Here is a 25,416-nt window from a genome sequence, read left to right on the forward strand (position 1 = left end):
CCTCAGATGCCTGATGTCATGTCCTTGGCTGGCAGTGAGCTGGCTGAACCACTGACTGAGAAGACTGTTTCCAGATTTTTTTGTTGTGTGTTTGGTTTTATTTTTAGGTTTTTTCCCCCCTTCTCTTCAGGGTACTTGGTAGACCTTGGTGTAAAGGTGTGTGTGGGCACTGTATCTCCCCAGTGCTGGGAGCCAGTGCTTCCAGGTTATGTGTTCAAGTGACCAGCTCTGGCCAAGCCAGACAGAAGATGCTCTGTGCTAGTGACAGGGGACACCTCTCACTAGGGCAGCTTTGCATCTGACTCCCAGTAATTTAATTTTTTTTTCCCTCTACAAAAGTAGGTGTGTAATATCTGCTGTAATTCTAGCTGGTGAAAAACTTTCAGGCTGCTCAAATTGAAACGTTTCCTTTGGTTCTGATGACATAAATTACTTTTATAATAGAAACATTTCAGAACAAATTCCTTTCAGCCCGCTCTGCTGTCAGGCATGTGATAGCCTGGTGAGTGCAGCTACCCTGGCAGAATTGGGACTTCAGTGTTGATCTTGCAGGTCCCTGCACATGCCTTGGATGTGTCACCATGAGATGTGCTGATTGGGTCACACTTATGGCTCCTGCAATATCCCTGATTGCCGGGCAGGCTTCAGCCCTGGCTGATTCCTGCTGAAATGTGCTGGCTGTTAGGGAGCTCCTGCCAAGATAAACTGGACTCCCTGCCCTTAGGGGAGATGCAAATGTTTTTCTGAGGACAGCGTTGGGGGCCCTTTGGTCAGTGTGCCTGTGTTTGAAGTGACGAGTGTGGCGTAGCATGCACTAGAGCAGGGAAAGTGCTCTGAGCTGCTTATGGCTTTCATCATCAAACTACTGCTTGATTCCTCCCTGTTCTGTTCCTGGAAGATGTCTGGGAATGAAAATTGTAATGAACGTGTTTATTCCTCCTGAGGAGTAATGACTGGACATCTGAACCCTGTCTTTCTACCCCCATTCCCAGAGACTGCGGTGTAACGTTCTGTTCCTCTGGGGGGCTGCCCCAGGAGGGGCAGGAGTGGCTCTGCTTTGGGCAGAGTGGAACTGCTGACACCACAGCAACGGGTGGTGCCATGTAGTGCCCAGATGGCCTCCAGAGGAGGGGCAGGGCCAGCGAGACACTGCGCAAATCCCGGGTAAGTGGCACCGAGATGGTTTATGCTACAGTAATTCCCCCTTTTGTCTGACTTACTCCTGCACGTACTGAAAAGCAAAAGTGTTTCCTGGAGGGCAGAAGGGCCTTTTCCCATTTTCCATTAGTGTTTTTGCTGTTACTTTTCTGCAGTTGCTTTTGCAGGCTGCCCTTTGTCTGCCTTTTGGATTCTTTGAATTTACTTGAACTGTACATTTATTTTTCCCCATAAGAAAACACAGCAGACTCATCGAGCAGCCTTCTCCAATGCTACTGCATGAGGATGCAGGGACACAGGGCTTGTGAGCACACTGATGTGGGAGCAGAGGAGCTGTACCTCTCTCCTGAGCACCAGCCTGCAGCCCATCACTCAGCCTTCATCCTCAAGTCCATGTGGCTTAGAAACAAAGCATTTCCTAAGACATCCCACTCTGGATTTTGCTAGCCTTCCTCTGTCTGCATCCCATTTTTGGGGCCAGTCCTATGCTCTCAAATGCTTCTGACTTTGGACAGAATTATAGAAAGAAAATAGTATGTAAAAGCTGCTCTGGCTAAAGTTATTTTTTTCCTCTTTCTGAAAGTGCTTTATTATAAATGTCCTTTCAGCCAGAGCACTTAGTGGCAAGGTTTTGAAGGGTGCTTTTGTTCTGCGGGCCATAGTGTGACTTCTCAGTGAAAAGCAGAAAACCTACCAGCCCTCCCTAGATGCCTGTGGTTAGGAGGGACAAAGGTACTTTTCTTGAAAAATGCAGCATTGTTCTGTAGAATTGGTACAGTGTCTTTGAGAATAGGTGTGCAGTAGTTACTTAGAGTGCAGCTCTCTTTGGTTTTGTATCTTGGGTTTTATAATTGTTTAGAAAGTGCATAGGCTTTATGGGGTCTGTGCTGCTAAAGGCAGACCTCTTTGCTGAGGTCTGTTTGGAAAGGGTGTTTTATTAAAAGGTGTTTTATACGAAAATATTCTTTTTTTTTCCTGACATAAATGCCACTTGTGACCAGTACTAAATGAAAAAAAAACAAACCACAAACCTTTCCACCCTCTTTGCTGTTAAGGAGACACTTCTGTGACTGTGTTTCTCCTCACCCCACTTTTCTTTGCTCCTCAGTAGAAAGAAGGTGAAAGTTTGAAGAAGAAAGTGCTCAGGGAACAATTTCTGATTTGAAACAAAGTGAACATATCAAGTAAGTTCATTTAAAAAAATTCTAACAGTGGCTGTGATGGATCATTTTCCCCAACCACTCTATGAATTATTATTATTGAAATGTTAATTTATGGAGATATTAAGAACACCTCAGAGTATATTGGTCTCGTGAGAAGTTCCTGAAGTGCTGAGGATGTATCAGAGCTCTCCAACTGTCTTCTGGCTGCTCTGATTGCCTGCTTCATAGCTGTGATGTGATTTCTGAGCTGGTAAGCTCTTCTGCTCACTGATTTTATTCCTGGCTCCCTTTAGTGTTTGCTTTTATTTTTATTTGCTTTGGGTGGATGCAGTTGGGTGAACCCCTCTGCTGCCACCTGGGTTTGCACTCCCTGGCCTCTGGCTCCTTCGCTTGCAGCCAGAGATGCTGGTGTTTCAGCACAGTGCTACGGAATTGCATAAGAAGTTCATCAGACACCACTGGAATTGCATCATTTACAGGCAAAATGGCAACGTGCTTTCTGATGTCACGAAACAAAGAAGGTTGAGAAAACTCTTCCCTTCCTGGCAAGACTGGGGTGGGTTGTAGTCCTGTGGTGTCAGGTTCTTAAGGGCATTGCAAAACCCATCCCCTCTCTTTGCAACTGGATGCAATGCCCTTCTGTGTGACAACAGTACTGCTGTGGGGAGACCTTTCTGTTTGGGGTAGATCACAGATTTGGGGCTATTTAAAGCAAAGCATCCCAGTGCTAGCAGCACTAGTACACAGAACCTGTGTTAGTACAAACCATCAGATCCTGTGCCTTTGTTTTTTTGGGGATTTGGGGGTTTTTTGAGTAATCATGTGCCACAGGAATGGAGCTGGACTGCAGAAGCCATCCTGCCCTACTGTCCCCTTTATCTTCTTCACTGAGTATGTGAGCTCTCCATTTCTTTACCAAACAGAGAGTATCCTCTTCCTTTATCTCAGCTGGCAAATGCTGGCCCAGTCAGGGCATCCAGGAGGCTGCGACAGCTCCTCTTGACCAGCCCTTGACTCTGTATGTGTACCTTCCATGGCCCCTTGCATTTTGTACACTGTGAGAGCACCCAGGGCTGTGGTCAAGTGCATCCCTTTCCCGTAATGGAGAAATTGCTGTAATCTGACAGGCTCTGTGTCTGTCTGCCTTCACTGATAAGATCTCTGGAGAGCCTGGAACGAACCAGAAGTAAATCACTCTGTGTAAGGCTTCTGATTTTATAGCTCGGTAGAGCAAGAAGCAAGGATTTTCTTACTAGCAGGAAGACCATGGAAATCTTGGACACCTTGCTCATGGGAACAGAGACTTGGTGGCTCTTTGAGACAGTTGAAAGGAGCATGTTCCTGTGAACGTAGCTAATGGATGTAAATATTAGCTCGCTGCAGAGTTCATGTATCACTGAGTGAAACGTAGTAGTTTATTTTGGCCTCGGGCCACATGAATGGCCTTGCTCTATACAAGATAAACTCATCCAAAGTCAGTAGTTGTTCCTGCATGCTTCAGGGCTGAACTCAGTCTGATTTGTGCAAAATGCAGGAGAGAATTACTGGAAAATAAGGGTGAGTTAGGACACGCTGTGCATTTAGCTAATGACAAATGGAGAAGGAACCATGAGGGATTTTTATTATGGGAATGATTCCCCGTCTCTGTTTACACCCCCTCTCTTCAAGCATCTAAATTACCAAAAGATCCTAAGTTCCTACCAAAAGTGCAGCATGTTGGTTCTCTCTGTCTGATCTGATGGTGTAAAGATGTTTTATTTTTCTTCAACATCTCCGGGGGGTGGGAGTACTGAATACTGTTTCTTCTCTATGAATATTCTTAAGTAACATTGGGAGCTGGTTGTAGGTGGCATTGGAGAAGGGTTTGATTAGCAGCTGGTATTTCAGTTTGGATGAAGGCAGTAGGAGATGACCACCCCTCTCAACTAAATCTCAGGGAAGAAGATTCACTTTCTTCCCTGCTTCTTGCCTGTTTTTTAAAGCCTGATGGCTTCAGAGGCAATCTGCAGCCCTTCGCATGGACTGTGCAGGGAAGAGCAGGCTTACTCTGGATTTCCTTTGTCTCTTTGAGATGAGCCCAGCAGAAGGAAAGCATTGCACAAAGGCTTTTCAGATGTAAGCATTGAAAAGGAAGGATTCAATATCCGCTGCTGGGTTTTGAGAAGTACAGTTCACGTGTCCCATTCTTGTTAATCTCTGCAATCTGTGCAATCGTAGGTGCTCTCTGCTTATGCTCAAAAGCCCTTCTGTGTGCTGCATATATTCTGGACAGGTTTATGAGGGACGTGTTTAAAGGAGCTCTGTGGCTTCTCTCCCCACACTTTTAACCCACCGTGATGGAACAGGTTTCCCTGTCATCTCGTAAGCACACTCCTGACAGTATCACCATGCTTGTTACTGCATCTGCCTGGTGGAGCTGAGATGCTTTGATGAAGTTCAGCCTTTTAACCATCTCTTCTCCCTTTGTGATCTGACAGCACCTAGGAATATCAAATGCGACCTTCACCCCGTTAATGAGAGCATCTAGTAGATGTCAGTTTTCATGACTACCAGTTTATAAATTGCATCCTGAAAAACCTAGAAACAGAGGGAGATTTAATTCCAGTGAGCGAGCAGCTCTGAGAGCTGAATGCCAGATACCGGATCGGTCAGCCAGTGAAAGTCTGGCAATGTACATTTATCTCAAATTACAGGAAATTGTGCTCTGTAGCAGGAATGGAAATGTCTGGGATTGTTTTTTGCTTATCAGAGCTGCTTAGAAAGTATAAGCCTTTGTTCAGATCATTTCTGAAAAGCCTACAAACCTGATGCTTGTTTACTCCTGTGAGGTGGCTGTTCAAAGAAGGGTTTGACTGAAAAGGACTGGTGAGGCCTTGTGTTGCCTCCACTGCCTGTAGGAGCAGAGTGAAGCAGTCAGGACTCTGGCAACCAGCCTCTTTGCAGGTCACCAACAGCAGACCTTGCCAGTTTGGACTGCACTGGTGTGGTTGTCCTGTTGAACTGTCAAACACATGTTCAGTGCAATTGTGCTGCAGCTGCCGCTCACCGTCGCAAGTGCTTTCTGCACTTGTTCTTAGAAATGAGCCGAATGAGGTCTTGGCAAAGGACCTCGGTGTTTTGGGAGTCAAAGGTCGGGATTTCTAGCCTGCAAGCTAGAAATTTTACTCCTTGTGCTTCCAGATACAGACTATTCCAGTGACTTGAGTCAATGATCTAGGCTGTCCTCTTCAGAGCCATCACCTCCGAGGCTTGGCAAGCTGCCACAGGCGGAGCAACGCTGCCATGCAGTTACTATTCTCAAGGAATCTTAATGAAATAAAACCAGAACCTACCAGAATTAAAGAATCACTGGGTGGATGGAGGGATAAACACACATACTCAGAGTTAAAAAATTACCTGCAGTGATGAAACTGTCAAATAACCAGAAACTCTTTGTGCTTTGTCTCGCAGGATGAAGATGGTCAGTGTCCTGCTGGTTACACTCTGGCTGTCCATGGTCACCCTCGGCAGAGGCTCGGGTAAGGACATGGCATGCAATGGGTCTGCCTACTTACTGTGGGAAGAGCTGGCCTGAGGCCAGAGAATAAAACTGTCTGCAGCGAGTTTTAAGAATTTACAGCATTTCTGGATTAAAGGTTTGTGTGTAAAATGCTTCAGCAAAGTATTGAACGCAATGCTAGTTCTGTGGGATATTGTGCAATGCTCGTGTATGGAGGCTACAAGCTGGTGTAAATGGGCGCATTAGCAAATAGCAGAAAGCACCACCTCGACCTAAAAGTGCTTTGTAAATTCAAGCTGCCCACTTGGTCAGTATCTTTATTCCCCTTCTGTGAGGGATGAAACCAGGGCTTGGCACGTGGTGTTGACTTGTCATGAGTTGCAAGCAGGACCCAGACTTGAACCTGAACTCTGCTATTCCCGGTTGGATCTGGAGGGGGTTGAGATTCAGCTCTCAAATTCTGACTCATGCCTCAGCAATGCAAGGGGAGAGGGGAACTTCTGGAGTAAGAGGAGCTCTGATACCCGTCTCACTGAGTCACTTTCCTGACAGGAAATATGTTGTCATGCTCGCAGCTCCTCTGGCACACGTTCAGCCCAGCTCTTCTGAAGAGGCAGATTGTGCATGTCTCGGCTCCGGACTTCCTATTTGGGGGCGGAAGGAGACAGCATGATTTACAGGAGGCGAGTGGAAAGGGGGAGGGAGGAAAGAACAGGCGCTGGTTTTGTGGGGGGAAATGTTCAGAAATAAGGGCTGTGCAGGGGATCGACAAGCCCCCCCCCCCCCATGAACCTTTGTCCCTCTGCAGCAAGGGACAAACAAGAAGGCATAATGTCCTGAGCAGATGAACAGCTCTTGTGCCATTCCCTCTTGGAACCACACTGAATTATCATGGCCGAATTCACATCATGCATTTCAGCAAGGTTCATCCCAGTGCATTGTTCATCACAGAGACTGGGAGGTTTTTCTCCTCCTTGGGCTGCCCAAGGGCTGCAGGCATTCACAGTAGGCTGTGGTCTTCGGTAGGGGATGTCCCATCCTGGCTGACAGGGGCTGGGTGGAAGTGGTGAGCAATGGGGAAACAGCAAAGGAGAAAGAATATACGGCCCGGGTCTCCTCTGCTAAGCCCCAGGTAGCAGGAGCGCCAGGGGAAGGAGGGATCCAGTGACATGGTTCTTTGCTGCTCGCTGGGAAAATCCCTGCTTTGCATGTGATTCTGGACATGCTGTTCTGCTCTCCACCAACGCAATATCCTCCTCCTGCTGAGGCAGCATTACAACACCCCACGTGCAGTCATCTTGGGCTTTTTCAGAAATGGGATGTAGGTGCAATTGGACCAGGATTGCCCAGGAAATGTTAGAGCTACCCTAAAAGCTGATACAGTCATCTGGGAGCCGTGAAAATGAGCACCCTGGCATTTTGGAAACACAGGCTCATGCCAATGGATCTGGCAGAACCAGAACCCTCCATGCAGTTTTGTAGGGTGTCTAGTACTATTTAAATATTCCTCCTTCAGCAGAGGTTTTCTGTACAGGATGCTCAGAGCCCTTGTAGAGTGCTGCAAGAACATAAGTGTCAAAGGGTGTTGCATGAGACACATGATCAGTTAAAATATGTCTCTCCTGCAAATCCAGTGCAGTATATGCATTTAATTATCTGAAGGTCTGTGGTGTCAGACACACTCTTCAGTTCAGAGCTTGCTGTTTATGCCATGGACATCATAAACCAGTTTGGGCTGTCAAAATGTCTTCTGTTATTCATGATGGGCCTGGATGGCTTTTTGTAGTTGGATGGAGGGGCAGCTGTTTGTGCAGCCCTCTGTTACACTGTGGGGTTTCCTGGGGCTGGCACCAAAAGGCGACTGGAGCTCGTTTCACCCTTGCAAAGTTGTAAATACAGAGCAGTATGGGAGACCAGACTTGCTCTGGTAATGTTGCAGCATTTGGTCTTGCTTTTTCTTTCAGGAGCAGGAAGCATGGGTGGGGAGACCAGAGCTGAGGTTATCTGGAGTGAATGCAGAAGGGCTGTGCCCAGTCTACAGCTGCCCTGGTGGTCACCTAACACCCAGCAAGGCCATGGAGATGGGTAGCTCTCAATGAGGAACCTGGCTCCTGGGATATTTATTTAACATGTGTAACTTGGTAGGGATTTGTCATTTCAGATGAATCTCTTTCTGTGCTTTGACTATTAAGTCATGTAATGCTGTATTGTCGGGACCAGCTCTCTCTCCAGCCAAGGCTGGACTGAGGAAGGCTGGAGGCAGGGACAGGAGTCCTGCTGTGGTTTGTTGCCACTTTTCCTGCCTCTGCCATCCTTCCTGGTGGAACAGTGTGGTCAACAACATTGACCAGGGACTGCCCAAGCCAGGGGTGCCAGTTCTACTGAGTCCCAGGCTCTGTGAGCTTACAGAGGAGATGAGGAGCCAACACTTGCTAAATTTCAGCTTTAAAATACCAGCACTGCTCTGGCTGTGATGCAAGCAGCCTTTCCATCCAGTTCAGCCAGTACGGCTGACAGTCTCCCTGGCAATGTGTCAGAAAGCTTCAGCATTGTGCTTTACCCTGCTTCTTACTGGAGAGACAAATCCATAAACTTTATTTCCCCCCCAGATTTCGCCTACAGCACTGTAGCTCTAAACATCTGTTCTTTGGGCTCTGCTGTTTCTGCTGCGTATGGAGGCTGGTGCTGAAACAAAATCACTTGCCGGAAGGGAGGTGCAAACTGTACAAGGAGAGAAATGTGATCTGAGTAGTGTAGAGTAAAAGATGCGGAGTCTGAGACTGAATTGGTGCCTGAGTCTTCTATTCACTCATACTGTATGCGAGGGTAGATCTTTTCTGGTCTTGAAAGTGTACATGATCTGCAGTGCATGGGTTTGAATTCCTTACTTCTGACCTCTGGCATAGTGTTTGCAATGGTGTTTGGGGTCTTTTGCTTTCATTGCCTAGCTAAGCCAACCTTTAAGTTGGAAATGAGGCTCTGCACTTGTGTTGTAGGATGCTTAGTGAACCCGATGTTCTGATATCCAGAGAGGGATTGCAGAAACCAATGGACCCAGTTTTCGTCTTAAAATTATTTCTTTGGCACTACTGAAGTCATATAAATATACACTGGCTTAAAAGAGATGAAAAAGCAGTTGGACAAAGAACAGTGTGAATACAGAATAATGTTATGTTCTTATTTCTGAACAAAGCTAGCTGATGTTAGATACCGGCTTATGTAGAAGATATAGCTGTAGTTGTGCTCCTTGTTCCATTTTCCTCTTTCTGCTAACCAGGCTGCTCTCTTACTCTCCAAGAGTTCTCAGCTTTTGCGGGGGGAGGGTTGGGGAGGGGATCATGGTTAGGAGTATTGTCTTAGGGAATTGCAAAAGCAGAAGAATATTGCTGCCATGAGAAGAGGAGCAGTCTCATGCTGATTATCTGAAGGACATGTATAAAGTGTTAGCAGGTACCTGCTGTGCATAAATAGTGCTTTGGTGGGAGGAATCATCATGTTTGCATAGGAATGCCTCTGATAGCTCCCTTGGGGAACTATCAGACTCTCAGGCAGGCTGTGTGGTAGGATGAGCCCAGAACTGGGGCCAGTTTCTACCCAGAATGACACCCCAGCATGGCAGGCAGTGGCTGTAAGGCAGCCAGGAGCTTCTGTCCTGGGAGCTTTATTTTGGGCTCTGCTGTTATTTGCTGGATTGTGAGCATGTCTTTTACACTCCCTGATATCAGAGGCTTTCAGGCACTGGTTTTGTCCACTCTGAAGTTGGCTCCAAGGTGCCAGATGTCACCAGTGCTTCTCGATTCAGGCGATGACTGGAGCAGAGAACTTGCAGCTTCAGAGAGAAAGAAGCAGAGGTCAGGCTCCAGAGGTCAGAGCTGCCGCCGGAGCCGTCTCTGCCAAGGGCCGATCTGTACTCCGTGTCTGTGTCGCACTGAGCAGAGAGCAGAGCAGTTGCTGATGGCCGGGGGAAATTTGCAGATTAATAAATTACTGTCTGTAAAACACTTTGAAGATGGAAAGCCCTGTGCAGCTCCTCAGGATTATTACTATATAGCTCTTATTCTACTGATGGGGTTCCAGTGGCCTTATTTTCCCTATGATTTGTGACAGCCCCAGAAGCTGAGAAGCTTATTTTGGTGTGTAAAGTCAGAAGAAAAATAGATTAAACTGCATTATTGTTTTCTAAAGAGACTAAATCCCTCCCCCATCATCTTCTCTTGGGATTTCCTGACTTCCTCCTACTCTTCCAATCTCAGCCTCTTGCTGTCCTAATTTAGGACATGATTTTATAACCATCCATACCCATCTGTGAGTTACTGTCATTGTAGAAGTTTATGGCACTTGGGGGCATGAAATTATTCGACACCGAGGGTGTTGAAAGGTGCCCAGCCCTGAAGAAGATGAAGATAAAACCTGCAGAGCAGAGCTGACCTGGGTGCAGACGTGTAAGTGCAGCTGCCAGCCTCCCTCCGCACCAGCCACAGTTGTGCCCGCTGAGGAGATAAGACCTCAGTCTGCTTCTTGTCAGCTGAGGAAATAGGTTGTGAGGGGTGAGTTTTGTGCAGGCGTCAATGTGATGTGACCTATCTGCATTGAAGTGCAGAAATGTGTGGAGGAAGGCAGCTCTTTTTGAGTGTGTTGCTGATTTGGTATTGAATAGTCACTTTTGCTCCTTTGTGTGTAACAAATAGAGTATCAGGGGACATCGGGGTCCTGTCTCCTACCCACCTTATCCGTCATGTCCCTCTCCCACAGCTGCACAGTTGTGTTTTATTGCACACAAGTGACTCTGCTGGGCTTGTAGACCCTTGCAGTGCATTTTATTGCCTACTGTGCTTTTTCAGTTTCCATCCTTGCCGGAGGACAGTTGCTGCAGCACCTTTGTAATGCAGACATCCCTGTGGATGGACAGTGCAGAATCATTGACTGTTTTAAAACAGGCAACAGGGCACCTGGCTAAACAGAGTAACTAGGCTGCATGGGTTGGCAGAGCCAGGAATTTAGCCTGGACCTTGTCAAGCCCCAGTTTGGTGTCTCAGGCACACAAAAGAGCCCCTGCCAGCTTGAGCACAGCTCAGTGGTGATGCTAATCGGGTAACCCCCCTTTTCATGCTGCCTCTCCTACAGATGAGTTTGCAATGGGGTGTTCTGTTTCCTGTATTTCTCCTCCTCCCATGCTGCTCTTCTTTGCTTCACACAAAAATTTTCTCAATGAAGTGGAATGGAAAGTAGCTATTTGCTCCTCTTTATCCTTCAGGGAAGCAGTTCATACCCCTACCTTTATCGTTTTGACCTCAAATTTAAAGAAAGCCTTCAGGAAAATGTATCAAGCTTGCTAGAGGAATCTGAATATAATTTTTTTTTTTGGCCCAGTTGGTGGAGGTAACCAAAATACTCTGTGCCACATACAGTAAACAGCTTTATGCACAGATAGAGAGTGAAGGCATAAAGCTCACTGTGGAGGAGTTTTAAAAGACACAAATAACTACCCCATGTTACAGGCTGTGCTTGATGAGATAAGGCTATTCAGAGTCAGAAGCTCTGGGCTCCATACAGTTTTTTGAATGTCATGCCTTGGCTACTTCCTCTGGAGTCAACAGAAGTTTATGCTGTCAGCTTGTTTTTCATTAATTTGGCAGAGAGACAGGCTGTCACACCTGTTTAAACTAGACTTTCAGGGTCTAAAGTTAATCAACCACAATGTACAAGTGCTTTTTGAAATGATGAACCATTCTGCAACAGAAAGTACTTTTTCTTCTCCCTTTCTCAGCTGTCCTACCTATTTAAATTATAAAAGCACTTGGGCAGGGAGAGAGAGACTCCATCCTTGTGTGCAGCATCCGGAGGAGCTACTTTTGTGGAGTCATCACAGCTCAGTGGCAAAACAGGATGGATATGGTGAGACCTGGGAGAAGTGCAAGACCATGTCACCAGTGCCATCACAGCAGAACCACATGGATGGGGCTGGGCTGTGATAGGAGGTTTCTGCCAGGACCACTTCCACTTGTTCTACTGGAGAGGCAGTGGGAGAAAGGCAGTGAGGTTATGACAAGCCTTTTTTGATGTGTTTCCACTGGATGTCAGATTATAAATTTCTGCAGAGTTCACACAGCTTCTAGGCCAAGCCTCCAATGCAGCTATGGCCTCAAGGCAGTTGAGCTGTGACCAGTTTTTAGTCAGTCTCTGACCACTGTCAGCGCTGCAGAAATAGTGGGAGCAAATGGTGAGAGCTAGCTGATCTTGGCTATGTCTAACCTAAGTTTTGTGTCATTCCCACCAATTTCAGTGTGTTTGGCTCTGTGCCTCTTCTCCCAGTTAAGGGCAGATCTCATTTGTTTTGTTCCATGCTTCTCTTCCTGCACCGTGTTGGATGATCAGATGGGATACAGGCAGCATGGGGAACAGTGCCCTATTCAGCTGCTGAGCAGAGAACACAGCCACGGAGCATGGTGTGGTTTTGTGCAGGGTGGATGTGTGAAAGGAAAACTGCAGTAGAAGAGAGGGTGCTCCTGGCACTGGCATAAATGGAAGGCACACCCACGCGTGATGGTGGCCACAGCTGGTACCTCCTGTGCCCACAGTGCAGCTCCTCTGTTCAGCCTGGCTTCCTCTGCTTCCTTCTCACTGACTGAGCTTGAAAGATGGTGGGGAGGAATTTTTTTTTTTTTTAAGGTAGTAGTGATTAATTCTCACTTAATTGCTTTGCATGATTAGCTGTTTCTGCCTTATTGATGCTGATTCGTGCATCGACGTAACCACTGGCCTTGCTCTACTCCCCAGGTGGAGGCTGACTCATACCAGCTTTGCTTTAAGATAATGCAGCAGAGGCAGACAAAGAAAGTAGGAAGCTTTGTAGGGCCCAGCAGCGTGGGCTTGTAGCCCAAAAAGCCAATTGTGCCCTGGGTCACATCAGAAGCAGTGTGGCCAGCAGGTCAAGGGAGGTGATTCTTCCTCTCTACTCGGCTCTTGAGGGACCTCACCTGCAGTGCTGTGTCCAGCTCTGGGGTCCCCAACATAAGAATGTTGGAGCAGGTCCAAAGGAGGGCACAAAGATGATCTGAGAGCTGAAGCACCTCTGCAGCTGAGAGTTGGGGCTGTTCAGCCTGGAGAAGAAAAGGCTCTGAGGAGACCATAGAGTCCCTTCGAGTACATAAAGGGGCTACAAGAAAGCTGGAAAGGGACTTTTCATGAGGCCATGTAGCGATAGGACAAGGAGTAATGGCTTTAAGCTGAAGGAGGGTGGGTTTAGATTAGATATTAGGAAGAAATTCTTTGCTATAAGGGTAGTGAGGCACTGGAACAGGATGCCCAGAAAAGCTGTGGATACCCCATCTGTGGAAATGTTCAAAACCAGGTAGGATGGGGCTTTGAGCAACCTGGTCTAGTGGATGGTGTCCCTGGCAGCGAGGTTGGAACTGTATGATTTTTAAGGTCCTTTTGAACCCAAACCATTCTGTGATAGTGCAGCCCCATCTGATGATTATGAAGGGCACATCAGTTTCACAAATGACACTGTAATTTGTGCCACCATGATAGATGACCTCTCATAAGGATGGCTCTTTACTGTTTCTTCACAGAAATTTTAACTAACAGAAGCCTTTGCTTGTAGCCCTATGGGAGGGAAGGGGTGGAGGTGGTGTGGAGCTGGTAGAGTTTTGATGATTGAGATTTTTCTTTTAAACTGAGAACCAGTTTCATCTCTCTTTCTCTGTTTTGAGAGTGTGAATTCTTGTAATAGGCGCTGCAGGTGCGTCTCAGGTGTTTGTATTCACACAGGAGCTCTGTTCTGAAACCTGGAGAAGAGGAGGCTCAGAGGTGACCTTATCACTCTTTACAACTCCCTGACAGGAGGTTGTAGCCAGGTGGGTGTTGGCCTCTTCTTCCAGGCAACCAGTGACCGGAAGAGAGGACATGGCCTCAAGCTGCATCACCCCTTTTGTGACCAGTGACAAAAGGGGTGATTAGACATTGGAATGGACTGCCCAGGGAGATGGTAGAGTCACCATCCCTGGAGGTATTTAAGGAAAGACTGGACATGGTACTTAGTGCCATGGTCTAGTTGTCATGGTGGTGTTCGGTCATAGGTTGGACTTGATGATCTCAGAGGTCTTTTCCAACCTAATTGATTCTGTAATTCTGTGAAGAGGGTCAATCAGTGCAGTAAGTGAAAGGCTGGGAAAGGTTTCCAGAAATGTTGGTTTTCACCTTTATGCAGCTGAGCAACATTATTTTTTTTCCCTCTAATTTGCTACTTTGCCTCTGAAGAAGCCACTTTCTTCAGCTTTGTTTGGCTTCTGAGGAGTCTGTTTTGGGATACCTGGTGTTGAAGGGCATCATAGCATCAGATTCAGAAATGGGACAAATCTGTCAGTTTCTGTAAGAGAAGCAGTTTCTGTCCCTTGTATCAGTAGAAGACACCTCTATGAACACAGCTTGCAGCGTACAGTCCAAGCAAGGAAGACACTTGGAGTTAGCTTTGCCAGTTCACCTTGTTCCCAGTGTGCGTTAAGGAGGAGTGCAACAGCCTGCTCGTATCTTTATGTCAGGGCACATGATTTCAAGATAAGCATCCTTACCCTCAGCCTTCTGCCTGCACTTTGTCTTTTAATGCTGGAGAGGCGGGGGTGTTCCTTCTACCATTCAGCATCCCTCCACCCTGTATAATCCTCATCCCTTTTCCAGAGCAGGGCTGTGCAAGCAGGAACATTTCTTGCCTTTTTCCTGCATTGTCTGTCACAGGTAGGTATTATGGGTCATAGACTGCCCTGCTGTGTGATTGCAGAGCATTCAGCAGTAAGAGGGGTCAGTTGAGGCATCTGCAGTACACCTCATTGGTAATGAGAACAAGGTGGTTTCTTTCAAAAGTGTTTTGCAGAGGTGTTTCTAGGAAGATGCATCTGTGGGATGGTGTATTTTTAGAGAATTTTACTGTGTCCCTCAGGTATGTGTGTAGTGCTCCATTTGCTGCAGCATGGAAGGGACCATGGAGTTACCTATAGTTCCATCTCCTCACTGTTTTCCATTTGTTAGCAAACCTCTGAAGTCACAGCATGAATGCTGATTCCACTTGATTTAATCAGGAGCTGCTCTTAACTCCAGCAGCTGTTTTGTGTAGGAAATGTTTCGAGAGAAAAGAAATTTGCTTCCTAGGCTTAGCCAGTGAAAACAAGTGTGAGTTGCTGCAAATGGGCACAGCATCGTAGAAGTTAGTGCTGTTTCTCACAATGAGAACTGGATCCTTGCGTCTTCTTTCTGCAGTGCTCCCTCAAATATCTTTACTGGAGTCAGGATACATCAATGTGTGTGTATATGTATTTTTTTCATAGTGGTAGCCGCTTTATACCAGTGAAGGGTCACTGTGAAGTCATGCCATTTTTTTCAGGCTATCTCCAGTTCAGTCTGACATCCAAGTAGCTGCATGCTGATGTTAGCAGCAAATAGGCTCTGAATATCCAATAGAGCTTAAAATAGTGGAAGGGACACAAAATGTTGCAGCGAGCTGTTGGATACAATAAAATTATAGCAATAATAATGTGAGTATCCCCTCTATGCATGTGTGTGGAGTGCAGCCAGCTGTCTGGGTTTGATCTCTCTGCTGGGGTCTGCTGTAGAAGTGCCCCCACAGCAGAGGTTGCTGTTTGGCACGGGGAGAAGAGCACTTTCACAGCTGGGGAGCAGGAGGCTCACAAAGGTGTGTGTGAGGGATGCCCTGCAGTCCTCACACATGTTATGTCAGGCAGAGCCCAGCTATCTTGGTCATAAAACACCCCAAAAGTAGAAATTAGCAGTACTGCTGTCAGCACAGCACAGGGGGAAGGGAAGCTGTGCAAAGGACCACCACTTCTGTCCTTGGTGTTTTGTGTCTGAAGGAGCTCTTGCTGTAGCCTGGGGTGTTTTTTCCATCTCTGCTGTAAGTGATGGGTCATGGCATTGCTCCCTGAGCCCTCAGAGCCGTGCTTGGTGTCTTTGCCCTGGCAGCCAGGAGGAATCCTTGCCAGCCAGGTGGCAAACACAGCCTGTGATCTCACACTGCACGGCTGCTCCTGTGGTCTGGGTGTAGCTGTTCAGTACCAGCACAGTTATATGCTGGTTTTGGGGTTCAGCTCAGAGCTTGCAGCACTCCAGGTAAGGGCACGTGGGGAGCCTTAGTGCTGGCTCTTTGCTGTGGCAGTGTTCCTGAAGCCAGGCTAATTACCCAGCTCTGAGGCAAAATCTCCAAGTATAGCTCTTATAGTAAAACAATAACAGTCACTTCTTCCCGAGCCAAGAAGAAAAGGCCTGTGCATTGCTTTTGAGAAATGTAGGAAGAAAAAAAATAAAATAGTTGTATTTATTTTCAATAACTCATTCAGGTAGAATGGGTAAGTAGTTTTACAGTGCTGATTTATGGTCTGTTGCAAAATGCAAGAGCTGCTCATGATTGCAAATTTCATTGATCCTGACTCTAAGAATTTCAGTATTGTAATGTTTTATTTAGTTTTCTCCCTCCCCAGTCCTGCCATTTGAAATAATAAGGACAGTTTGCCTTTATGCAGCCCAAGAGAAGATAGCAAAGTCAGGTGCCAGGAAGAGCACCCAGGTGTCCTGATTTACAGACCCAGGTTTGCTCCTTCCAGAGGGAGAGCCTTTCTTTGCAGACAAAAAAGCCCCATCTCCATGAGTAGCAATCCATGCTTTATTGTGCAGTTAGCAGACAGTCTCTGCAGGCTCATTTGTCTCATTACCACTGTATGGACACTTGCCCATACCTAATCCAGTAGCTTGACCTCACCAGCATAAAGCAGCATACTGGTTCCAGTTGGCCTTGATCATGGCAGTGACTGGCGACCATACACCTTCCCATGGTATAAGGCTTCCAACAGTGGTTTGGTCTGTCAGAATGAGCCTTGGCTTTGGCTGTGGTAGCAGCTGTAATGTGTGATGCTGTCTTGGTTTAACTACAAGATGTTTGGGAGGTGAGACCTCTAATGAGAGGTCGGTCCCTGTCGAAGAGGCTCCAAAGGTCAGCAGTGCTCCAGTGAGCAAAATCCCAGGTACCAAGAGAGGGTGAGTTCTGGGGCACACCTGTTTTTATCTTGTCTCTCAAGTTCCCAGAATGCTTCCCTTCAGGGACCCACCTTTTCAGCAGGTCCCAAGATGCTGGGGACAGTCTTTCCCTGATTCAGCTCGGCTGGAGGGGTGGGCGGTCCCTCACACTCTAAATTACGTGATGGTATGAAAAAAAATCACTAAAAATCTTTCCCATTTAACTAAAACTACAACAGATGCTGTGTGGTTGTGAAAGATCTATGTTTTTTAGATAATAAGCTGTGGCACTTTCCAGCCACTTGGTTTTGGGGTTCCTATAGGCAAATATTTGTGTTCTGGGTAGCTTCACTGCCTCTTCCTAGCCCAATTCGTTCTCTTCCTCCAGAAGTAGCACTCTGTCATATGGGTGTTCAGAATACCACAGGAGGAGCAGTGCAGCTTGCATTTACATTTATGTGCAAACCCGCCAGAAAACATTTCTATTCTTACTGGCCCAGATTCCTCCTCCCCATGAGTAACCATTGCTGAGCCACAGGAGTTAGCATTGCTGCCTTTAAGTGCTGCAGGCCTATCTTCTCAAAGGTTTATCACTTTGCTTTTTTTAATTAAGTATGAATTTGGGGCCGAGCTACATCCCACTGTCTACTTAAGGAAGAATAAATGCCAGAAATCCTGCTTTGGGGCTGTGAAGTCAGTTCAGAAGAATTTGGCTCAAAGAGCATATTGTATTCTGTTTTTCCTTTTGGTCTGAGTTCTCTTAATATTTGCAAATGGGAAAGGCTTTGCAGTGTCGTCTCTGGTAAGCCTGTGATGTGCTGAGACACTCCTCCCAGGGACTGCTGCAGGCAGCACACCCCTCTCCTGTTTGACTCATTTTGGGTTCTCAGATGTCAGGGTGCCCTAGCAAATGCCTCCCAGCAGCTACAAGAGATGCACTGGGAAGCGTGCCATGCTGTGCTCTGCCTCGTCAGCGTGGGGAGACAGGAGATGCACTGACAGCAACTTCTCCGTGTGTCTCAGTTGGTGCCGACAGTGCAGGTTGCTCTCAGGTTTGCTGACACCCTGGTACCGTGCTTTGCTTGCACTGACTCCCTTCCTGACTGGACATCCTGATGGGTAGGAGGAACTGAGTGGAAAAGACTACCCAGAAGGAAGCTGGGTTTGAACTGTGCTTTTGTCCTGAAACTATTTGCTAATGAGAAGAATAAATTCTTTAAAGAAATAATTTAAAAAAAGGCACTGTACTGCTTTTTCTCATGTTGGCCAATTTCTGTGTCAATCCAAGTTTGCTGTGAGCCACACTGAGCCTGTTGAACTGTGCTTGAGGAATTGCACCTGGGCGTTGCCTGGGAATTCTCAAGAGAACCTGCTGCTGCGTCCTCCATACTGTCTCTTCTGCCCCTCAGCCTCCCTTCTTAAACTTCACTATAAACAGTTGCTCTGTGTCACTTATTAGTGCTTGTACTCTTTATGTTACCATAGTGTGCACAGGGGTCACATGAATCCATCACAGAAAAGGCAGTTCTTATTCTTGGAATTCACAGCTTCTTCTGTCAGGGGCGGTGACCCATAGCTCTAGGGGAGGGTTGATGTTTCTGTTGGGTTTTTTACTTTTTTTCCCCCCCTCTTATTTTAACACATCTATTTCCATCTTCCCTACCATTGTATATGGATGCACACACACCTCTGGCATTGCTTTCATCTAAACTTTATCTTCCCACATAAGATTTTTGTGTTACGTTTTCTTGAAGCTCTCTAGGAAGCCTGGTTTTGTGCAGGAATATCCTATTCTGTTGTCCTGATGAGAGATAAATAGCTTGGAAGAAGTGTAGGAGGTGTACAAATGAAAGCAGAGGTTTGCAGGTTCTCCAGAAATGAACTCAGTGTTCTTGCTCTGCTTTATAAAAGCCCAGTTTGCTTTCACTGAAAACACTATGTTTTTACCTCTGACTTTAATGGAGACAGGACCCAGGTCTATGGGGAGCATGGCAGAACAGTTTTTGTCCTGCAGGCTCGCAAGCTAAGGCACCTTGTTCTTCCTGGCTGCAGAACGCTGCGATGACTGGGGTGTGGATACCATGAAGCAGATCCAGATTTATGATGGGGAACCTGCCAAGATCAAATGCCCACTTTTTGAGACCTTCTTGAAGTACAACTATAGCACAGCCCATTCTGCTGGCTTAACCCTGATCTGGTACAGGATCGCGCAGGACCGGGATCTGGAGGAACCCATTAATTACCGTCTCCCGGACAATCACATCAGTAAGGATAAAGACACCCTTTGGTTCTGGCCTGCTCTCCTCAATGACACTGGGAATTATACCTGCATGCTCAGGTAAGTTGTGTGGTGCAGCTCCTGTCTTCAGTGCAATCGAAGGACTTCTGTGGAGGTGGGGAAATTAGGCTGTTAGCACCAGATCTTTCTGTAGGGAGACGACCATTTGTATAAGCATTAATGGGAAAAGAATGTTCCAATTATAACACCGCTCAGTGCTGAGCCAATTTACATTGCAATAACGCTTGGAGCCTTGCAAGCGTTAATGAGTGTGCCCCTCCTTGCTTGCTGCAAGTGTCCGTGAGAATATTATTGCTGAGCCCATGGCAAAATCCACAGGCGCTCACCATTAAGAAGTGATCTGGATGTCTAGAGTAAAAATAGCTTCAGATGCAGGGGTAATGTTTTGACTGCACACTAATTTGGCAAAGATTCATGAGATTCAGACTTCTAGGAAATTAAAAGTGTCTCTGAGATTGGTACAAAATGAACATAGCATCTGCTATGCACAAGAGCTCTTTTTGATCTTACGTTGTCTCTTGTCTGTGTCTTTGACCCTATGATCTGCTTTACCAGCAGGAGAGTACATGTTGCTTGTTAGTCATCTTTATAGGCTTTTCTGAGCTTGTGTGGCCACCTTTGATGGGGCTTTCTTTCCCATTTATAAATGAGTCAGCTAAGGCTGTATCTACCACACCAGCGCTATGATGCTCTTTATTGCAGATGTAATTTTTATATCATTCCACTGCTATAGGAGTAAACAAGTTTCAACTAATCAGTCTTAGTCTTATCTGTCCTTAGAAATACAACCTACTGCAGCAAAGTTGCGTTTCCCTTGGAGGTTGTTCCGAAAGACCAGGACTCTTGTGTGAGCCGTTCGATAAAACCCACTGAGGAGATGTTCTACTTGGAGCACGCCAATCAGAAGATCATATGTCCAGATATTGATGGGTTTTACCCTGCCAGTGTAACACCAACTGTCAAGTGGTACTTGGTAAGAAGGACTTACGTGGGCAGTGGTGGAATGCAGTGTTGTGTGTGAAAAAGCAGTGGTCGACATACGAGTCATGGAGCTGTGTTTGAGAGTCTTCCCAGTGATGATGCTGCAAATGAAACTTGACTAACTTTAAGAGCTTTGTTTCCATTGAGTTCGAGGGTAAAACTGCTCTTGGAAGGGAATTGAGAGCTAATGCTGAAGCTTTTTTGACTGGAGTGCACAAGTGGAGAATACTGTAGCAGGGATTTGGGAGCCTCAGTTCAGTTATGGGCAGTATGCCTGACCTGCTGTTTGAGCCTCTTACTATCCCTGTAAAGAAAATTATCATTCATATTCACTCTTTAAAAAACCTCTGCCTGTTAATTAAAATCACACCCTTTCTAAAATCCTCTGAGGTCAGAAAATGAGGCCTCTGTAAAGCCCATGGGTGACCCTGTTTGACACAACTCAGCAAACTTCTTTTCTGAAGATCAAGACATCTCTACTCCACCCTCCATACTTCTCTAGCCATCCTCAAGCTCTTGCCTACAGAATTACTGCTCAGTTTTATTAAATTTGACCTGACTGTTTTTCTCTATGTCTTAGGTAGGACTAAATTCTCTGTTTAGTCAATAGAGAATAGGAATTCTCAGGGGATGTACAGCCAGAGAGTTATGGGAGTGAATTCTTTAATAACTGCTTAGAAAGTGCTTTTGGCTTTCTAGATGGAAGGTTCTGTATAAGTGAAATTAATAATAAAAGAATTTGTCAACAAATATATCTGCTAATTAAAAAAAAATTTAAAAAAAAAAGACCCAAAAGAAAACCCTTTAGAAAAAAATTACTTTTGTATCCAAGAGGAGCAGTTTCACTCCAGTAGTTTAAATGCTTTACTTGTATCATTCATTGAAATTCACATCTCGGCAATCAATTAGCAGAATGAAACAAAAAGCCCCTTGGAAGTGATTTTTCAGACAGCGAGTCATCTCATGCCTAATAAAAATCATTAAAAATGGTATGTGACCCCTGTCTTAAACTGCCCCATTAGGATGTATCTGATTTGGAAATGTCCCATTCAGAAATAATCTCTTAGAAAATGTGCACATCTTTGGGTTTTATGACAATCAAGATGTTATCTGCATAACCCCTTTCTGAAAAGGGCTCTCTAGCTTGGTATTTGGCAGAGTTTTCCTGCCTTGCCTGACAGAAAGAGAGGAGTTATTAAGATTTCTGTACTGCAGATTCTCATTTGCCATTTGCCAATTTTGGGGCCTCATCCTCAGCTGAAATCAGTCAGGGCAGCTTGATTAGTCCCAAAAGATGGACATCAATGGGGGACACGTTCCTTAGTCTTAGTATCCATTTGTGAATACGTCATCATTTTCTTCCTGTCTGTTTTTGCTTTTCACTCTGCTGAGATGCTCACTTTAATTGCAAAGGTACTTCTGGATTAGAGATCTCTCTTTTATAAAATTGCCTGTGTTTAAGGTGGGATAAAACTATTAGGGTCATTTGCTTCATCACTTCATTTTCAAGGTGAACATAGCAGTCTGTATTCCAGCATGCTCAAAGTTCATGGTATATAGGTCTGATCTGCATCACAATCCCAAGTACCATATTCATAGTTGAAGATCAGATCTTTGTAGTAGCATTTAAACCAATGTCTTTTACTTTGGAATCCCAAACTCAAGTGTTTTTCTGCCTGACTCCAGAACTGCAACTCAGTGGATGGCTTCTCTGAGCGATATCCCCAAGGGCCCAGGCTTGTCATCGTCCTTGTCCGCAGTGCATATAAAGGGAATTACACTTGTATTGTGACATTCAAGGACCATGGAAGAACATATAATCTCACCAGAACCATATCGATGAAGGTGGTGGGTAAGAATGACTTTAAGATATGTAAAATGCATGTGGATAACTGCAGAAGTGGTAAAAACAGCTAGAAGAGTCTGTCGCAGGATCCATTTATGGTTGTGTTCAATCTGCATTACTCAACTGACCTGGTGTATTTTTTCTTGCTGGGATCAGCTTTATGTGACTTCCCAGAACATGTTGCACTAGAGGTCTTACCCACCACCGTATCAAATGCCCCCAAACACAAAGAGTGGCCAGATATAGGCTGGTGAGGTTCAGCCCATGAGATGGCCAGGGGTACCCTCTGCTGGCATGTAAGTGCATAGCCATGGCACTCCTGCTCATTGTTGTCTCCAGTGCCCTTTGCTCATCTTTCTTTGTAGGATTGTCCCTTTATAGCCAACTTGTCTTGATCTTCTTGGAGTCTCAAAACCTTGTGTGCTAAGGTTGGGACTGTTAATCACCTAGGCAGAGCTCCAGGTACCCACTGCTTGGACAGTCTGTCCCAGGCACAAGGGCTCAGCCTACCTGCCAGGGAAGTGTAGACAGAGCTTAAAAACCTAGTGAGCTGTAGGATGCATTCTGAGTCCCGTGGCAACAGCTGCTTTAAGAGCTGAATTAAATATTTGCAACAGGAAATGACGTTTGTATTTTGGTTCTTAAAAGCAGCAGTAAAAAGAAAGTGGTACAGGTTATGCCTTGTGGGAGAGGAGAGGGATATGGACGTCTTCGGATGTGAGAGGCCCAAACTAGCTTACCTAAACTTTGGAGAAGCCTCAAAATCTGTATCTGGCCCTCAGTTTGGGGACTAGAATTAGATTTCTCTGTGCGTGGAACTCTGCAGCAGGACTGTATCACAAGTTAGTTTGGGGAATGCACAGTGGGGTGCGAGGGCATCATGAATGAAGCTGCAAGGATTCCAGGTTCTCATGAACTTTGGGTCCCTATGGGGGGCTCTCTGTTGTTTCCTGCAGGATCTCCAAACAAGGCCTTGCCACCGCAGTTCATCTCTCCAAATGAGAAAGTTGTGTACGAACTGGAAGCAGGTAAATTCCAACACTCGCTACCTGAAATTGCTGCCCTTACACCCTGCCTGTGGGTCAGGGAGAGCCAGCCAGGCACAGGAGCTCTCCCCTTCCACCGCATCCCCAGTGCTTTCCCTCGCAGAGCACACGAGCTGCCACAAGTTGTCTGGCAGACAGTGTGGGATGCCAGTTCCCGATGCCAGAATAGGAAAGCGCAGCTTTAAAAGTTGATTTTTTGCAAGCATAAATAAAGACAGATATTCAGGCATGGAGATGCAGGACTGCAGCTGCAGAAGCAGATGAAATGGGAACACTGAACTGCTTGGGAAAATTCTTGTAGGACCTTGTCTTGGCCCTGGCCCTGGCTGTGGTTTGCTCCCACCCTCCCTCTTGGATGGGAGGATAGTGGCTTCAGCCTTCTATCCACTTCCTACTCATCTTTCCCTTTTTGGCTGATTACTTCCTAATTAGTGACAGCTCTCCTTCTGCTGGCCTCTCAGTGTTGGGTAATGGGGTACCACACCCCTTCCCCAACCCCTTCCCCCACTCCATCAGTTTCAACTCATAGCTCTTTGGACCAATTCCCTATATTGAGTGGATTGTGTGCCATTATGCTGCTGTAATAAATGTGGTGCCAATGATGATGATTAGCCTCAGAATCTTCACTTTAAAGTACAGCTTTTAAGGCTGAGAAGGTCAGACTTCTTCAGTAATGACTTTATAAGAAAAAATCACTTATGTGGTGATCACAAAGATATTCACACTCCCAAGTCTGATCTTGAGCAGAAGTCAAATTCCTGAAGAAGAGTTGCCACATCAAAATGCTTTTGTGGAGCCTCGATCCTTTGCTTTTTGGCATCTGTCCCCTGTGCAGTGGGGATGATTAGCACTGCCTGGCTTTCCAAGGAAGTGGTTGGCATGGAGCATCTCCCTTTGGGTGGGTCACTTTGCGAAGTCAAAGAATTTGTAACACATTTGAGAAGGCAGGATATTTTTTTCTGTTTATGCGTCTGTCACAAATCATCATGTCCGAGATGTTAAAGTGTTACTAGATGTCAGAAAGTGGATGCCTCATTCCCTCCTGAAGGGAGGCAGAGCTCAGGCTGGTAGGATCCCTGGATAGCACAAAATAAGGGTGGCACTGTTCCTGTTTTGCAATACCTCACAGTTGGTCCTTCCTTTCTAGGAGATGACCTTATCCTGCCCTGTGAGGTTTTCTTCACCTTCCTGAAGGACTCCCGGACTGAGGTGTGGTGGACCATAGATGGAAAAAACACAGATGATATCACAGACCCCAAGATAAAAATCACACAAAGGTAACATAAAATGTGAACCTTCGTTTGAATCTAATCCTTTCTTGGGTCCTGCAGGGGGGTGCGGCTATAGGCATGTGCCAAGGGAGTGTGGAGTCCTCTGCTTCCCTGTTAATCAGAAACCCCTGTGTCTACACCATACTGTGATGAGCACCAGGAGCTCTAAGGAGAAGTTAGACAGTTTCATATATTACAGAAGGATTTGAGGGAGCTTTGTTATCCAGTTCACATCATCATGGGTGATGATCTTATGTTGTCTCTTGTCTGTGTCTTTGACCCTATGGTCTGCTTTACCAGCAGGGGAGTGGATGTTGCTTGTTAGTCATCTTTAAAGGCTTTTCTGAGCTTGTGTGGCCACCTTTGATGGGGCTTTCTTTCCCATTTATAAATGAGTCAGCTAAGGTTGTATCTACCACATCAGCGCTATGATGCTCTTTATTGCAGATGTAATTTTTATATCATTCCACTGCTATAGGAGTAAACAAGTTTCAACTAATCAGTCTTATTCTTATCTGTCTTTAGAAATACAACTTTGTTCAGGTCCTGGTAGTGCTGCCAGTAGCTGGTGCCATTGTGGGACTTCTGAAACAGGGGCAGACAATTATATTTAGAGGAATGTTCCAAAATAGCATAAGCGATAAAAATGTTTCAAGAAAACAGAGGCTGAAAACAAAAATATAATATTATGCATAGTATTGATTAGGAGGAATAAGGATTCAGTTACATGAAGGACCCAAACGAGGATCAAAGTCCCATTTGCTGGATGCTGAATTACAACTGGAAGGAAGTCACTGCCCCAGTTGATTTGCAAACCAGTGTAGAAAAAGGAAAGGCAAAAGGAAATACTGTATCCCCATTTTGCAGATGGTCAATTCAGGCAGAGAGAGACAAAGTGACTCATCCAGGATTGCATGGAGAATGTGACGTGAGCTCTGAATCTTGAGTTCCTGAGATCTTCTTGTTTTATAGGCAAGAACTTCCATTTTCTCTAAAAGGCAATGTGACACAGCTGCAATGAGAAAATTCTGAGTGGTAAAATAATTATTAAGGGAAATCAGATAAAGGAATGGCTGCAGCTGTATTAAAATCTGAAGTGTGTATTGATTTATAAATATCAGTTTATGTGTT

General features: G+C 45.8%; 1 protein-coding gene across 8 annotated transcripts in view; it reads left to right on the plus strand.

Annotated features, from left to right (window-relative positions):
- The window catches only part of IL1RAP (interleukin 1 receptor accessory protein), a 69,137-nt gene that overhangs the window by 12,513 nt on the left and 31,208 nt on the right, over positions 1–25,416 (plus strand). For 4 of the 8 annotated variants that reach the window (XM_032698217.1, XM_032698216.1, XM_032698218.1 and 1 more), the window contains 6 exons: positions 5,772–5,839; positions 18,895–19,180; positions 19,922–20,114; positions 21,809–21,974; positions 22,925–22,996; positions 24,162–24,291. In XM_032698217.1, coding sequence (XP_032554108.1) covers positions 5,773–5,839; positions 18,895–19,180; positions 19,922–20,114; positions 21,809–21,974; positions 22,925–22,996; positions 24,162–24,291 — 914 coding nt within the window. In that variant the 5' untranslated portion in view covers position 5,772. Of the gene's footprint in view, positions 1–1,112; positions 1,165–2,269; positions 2,343–5,771; positions 5,840–18,894; positions 19,181–19,921; positions 20,115–21,808; positions 21,975–22,924; positions 22,997–24,161; positions 24,292–25,416 lie in introns of those variants that run through there. The other 4 variants (XR_004358878.1, XM_032698215.1, XM_032698221.1 and 1 more) reach the window with 2 other exon arrangements.

Source organism: Chiroxiphia lanceolata, chromosome 10, assembly GCF_009829145.1.
Source record: "Chiroxiphia lanceolata isolate bChiLan1 chromosome 10, bChiLan1.pri, whole genome shotgun sequence".
NCBI lineage: Eukaryota > Metazoa > Chordata > Aves > Passeriformes > Pipridae > Chiroxiphia > Chiroxiphia lanceolata.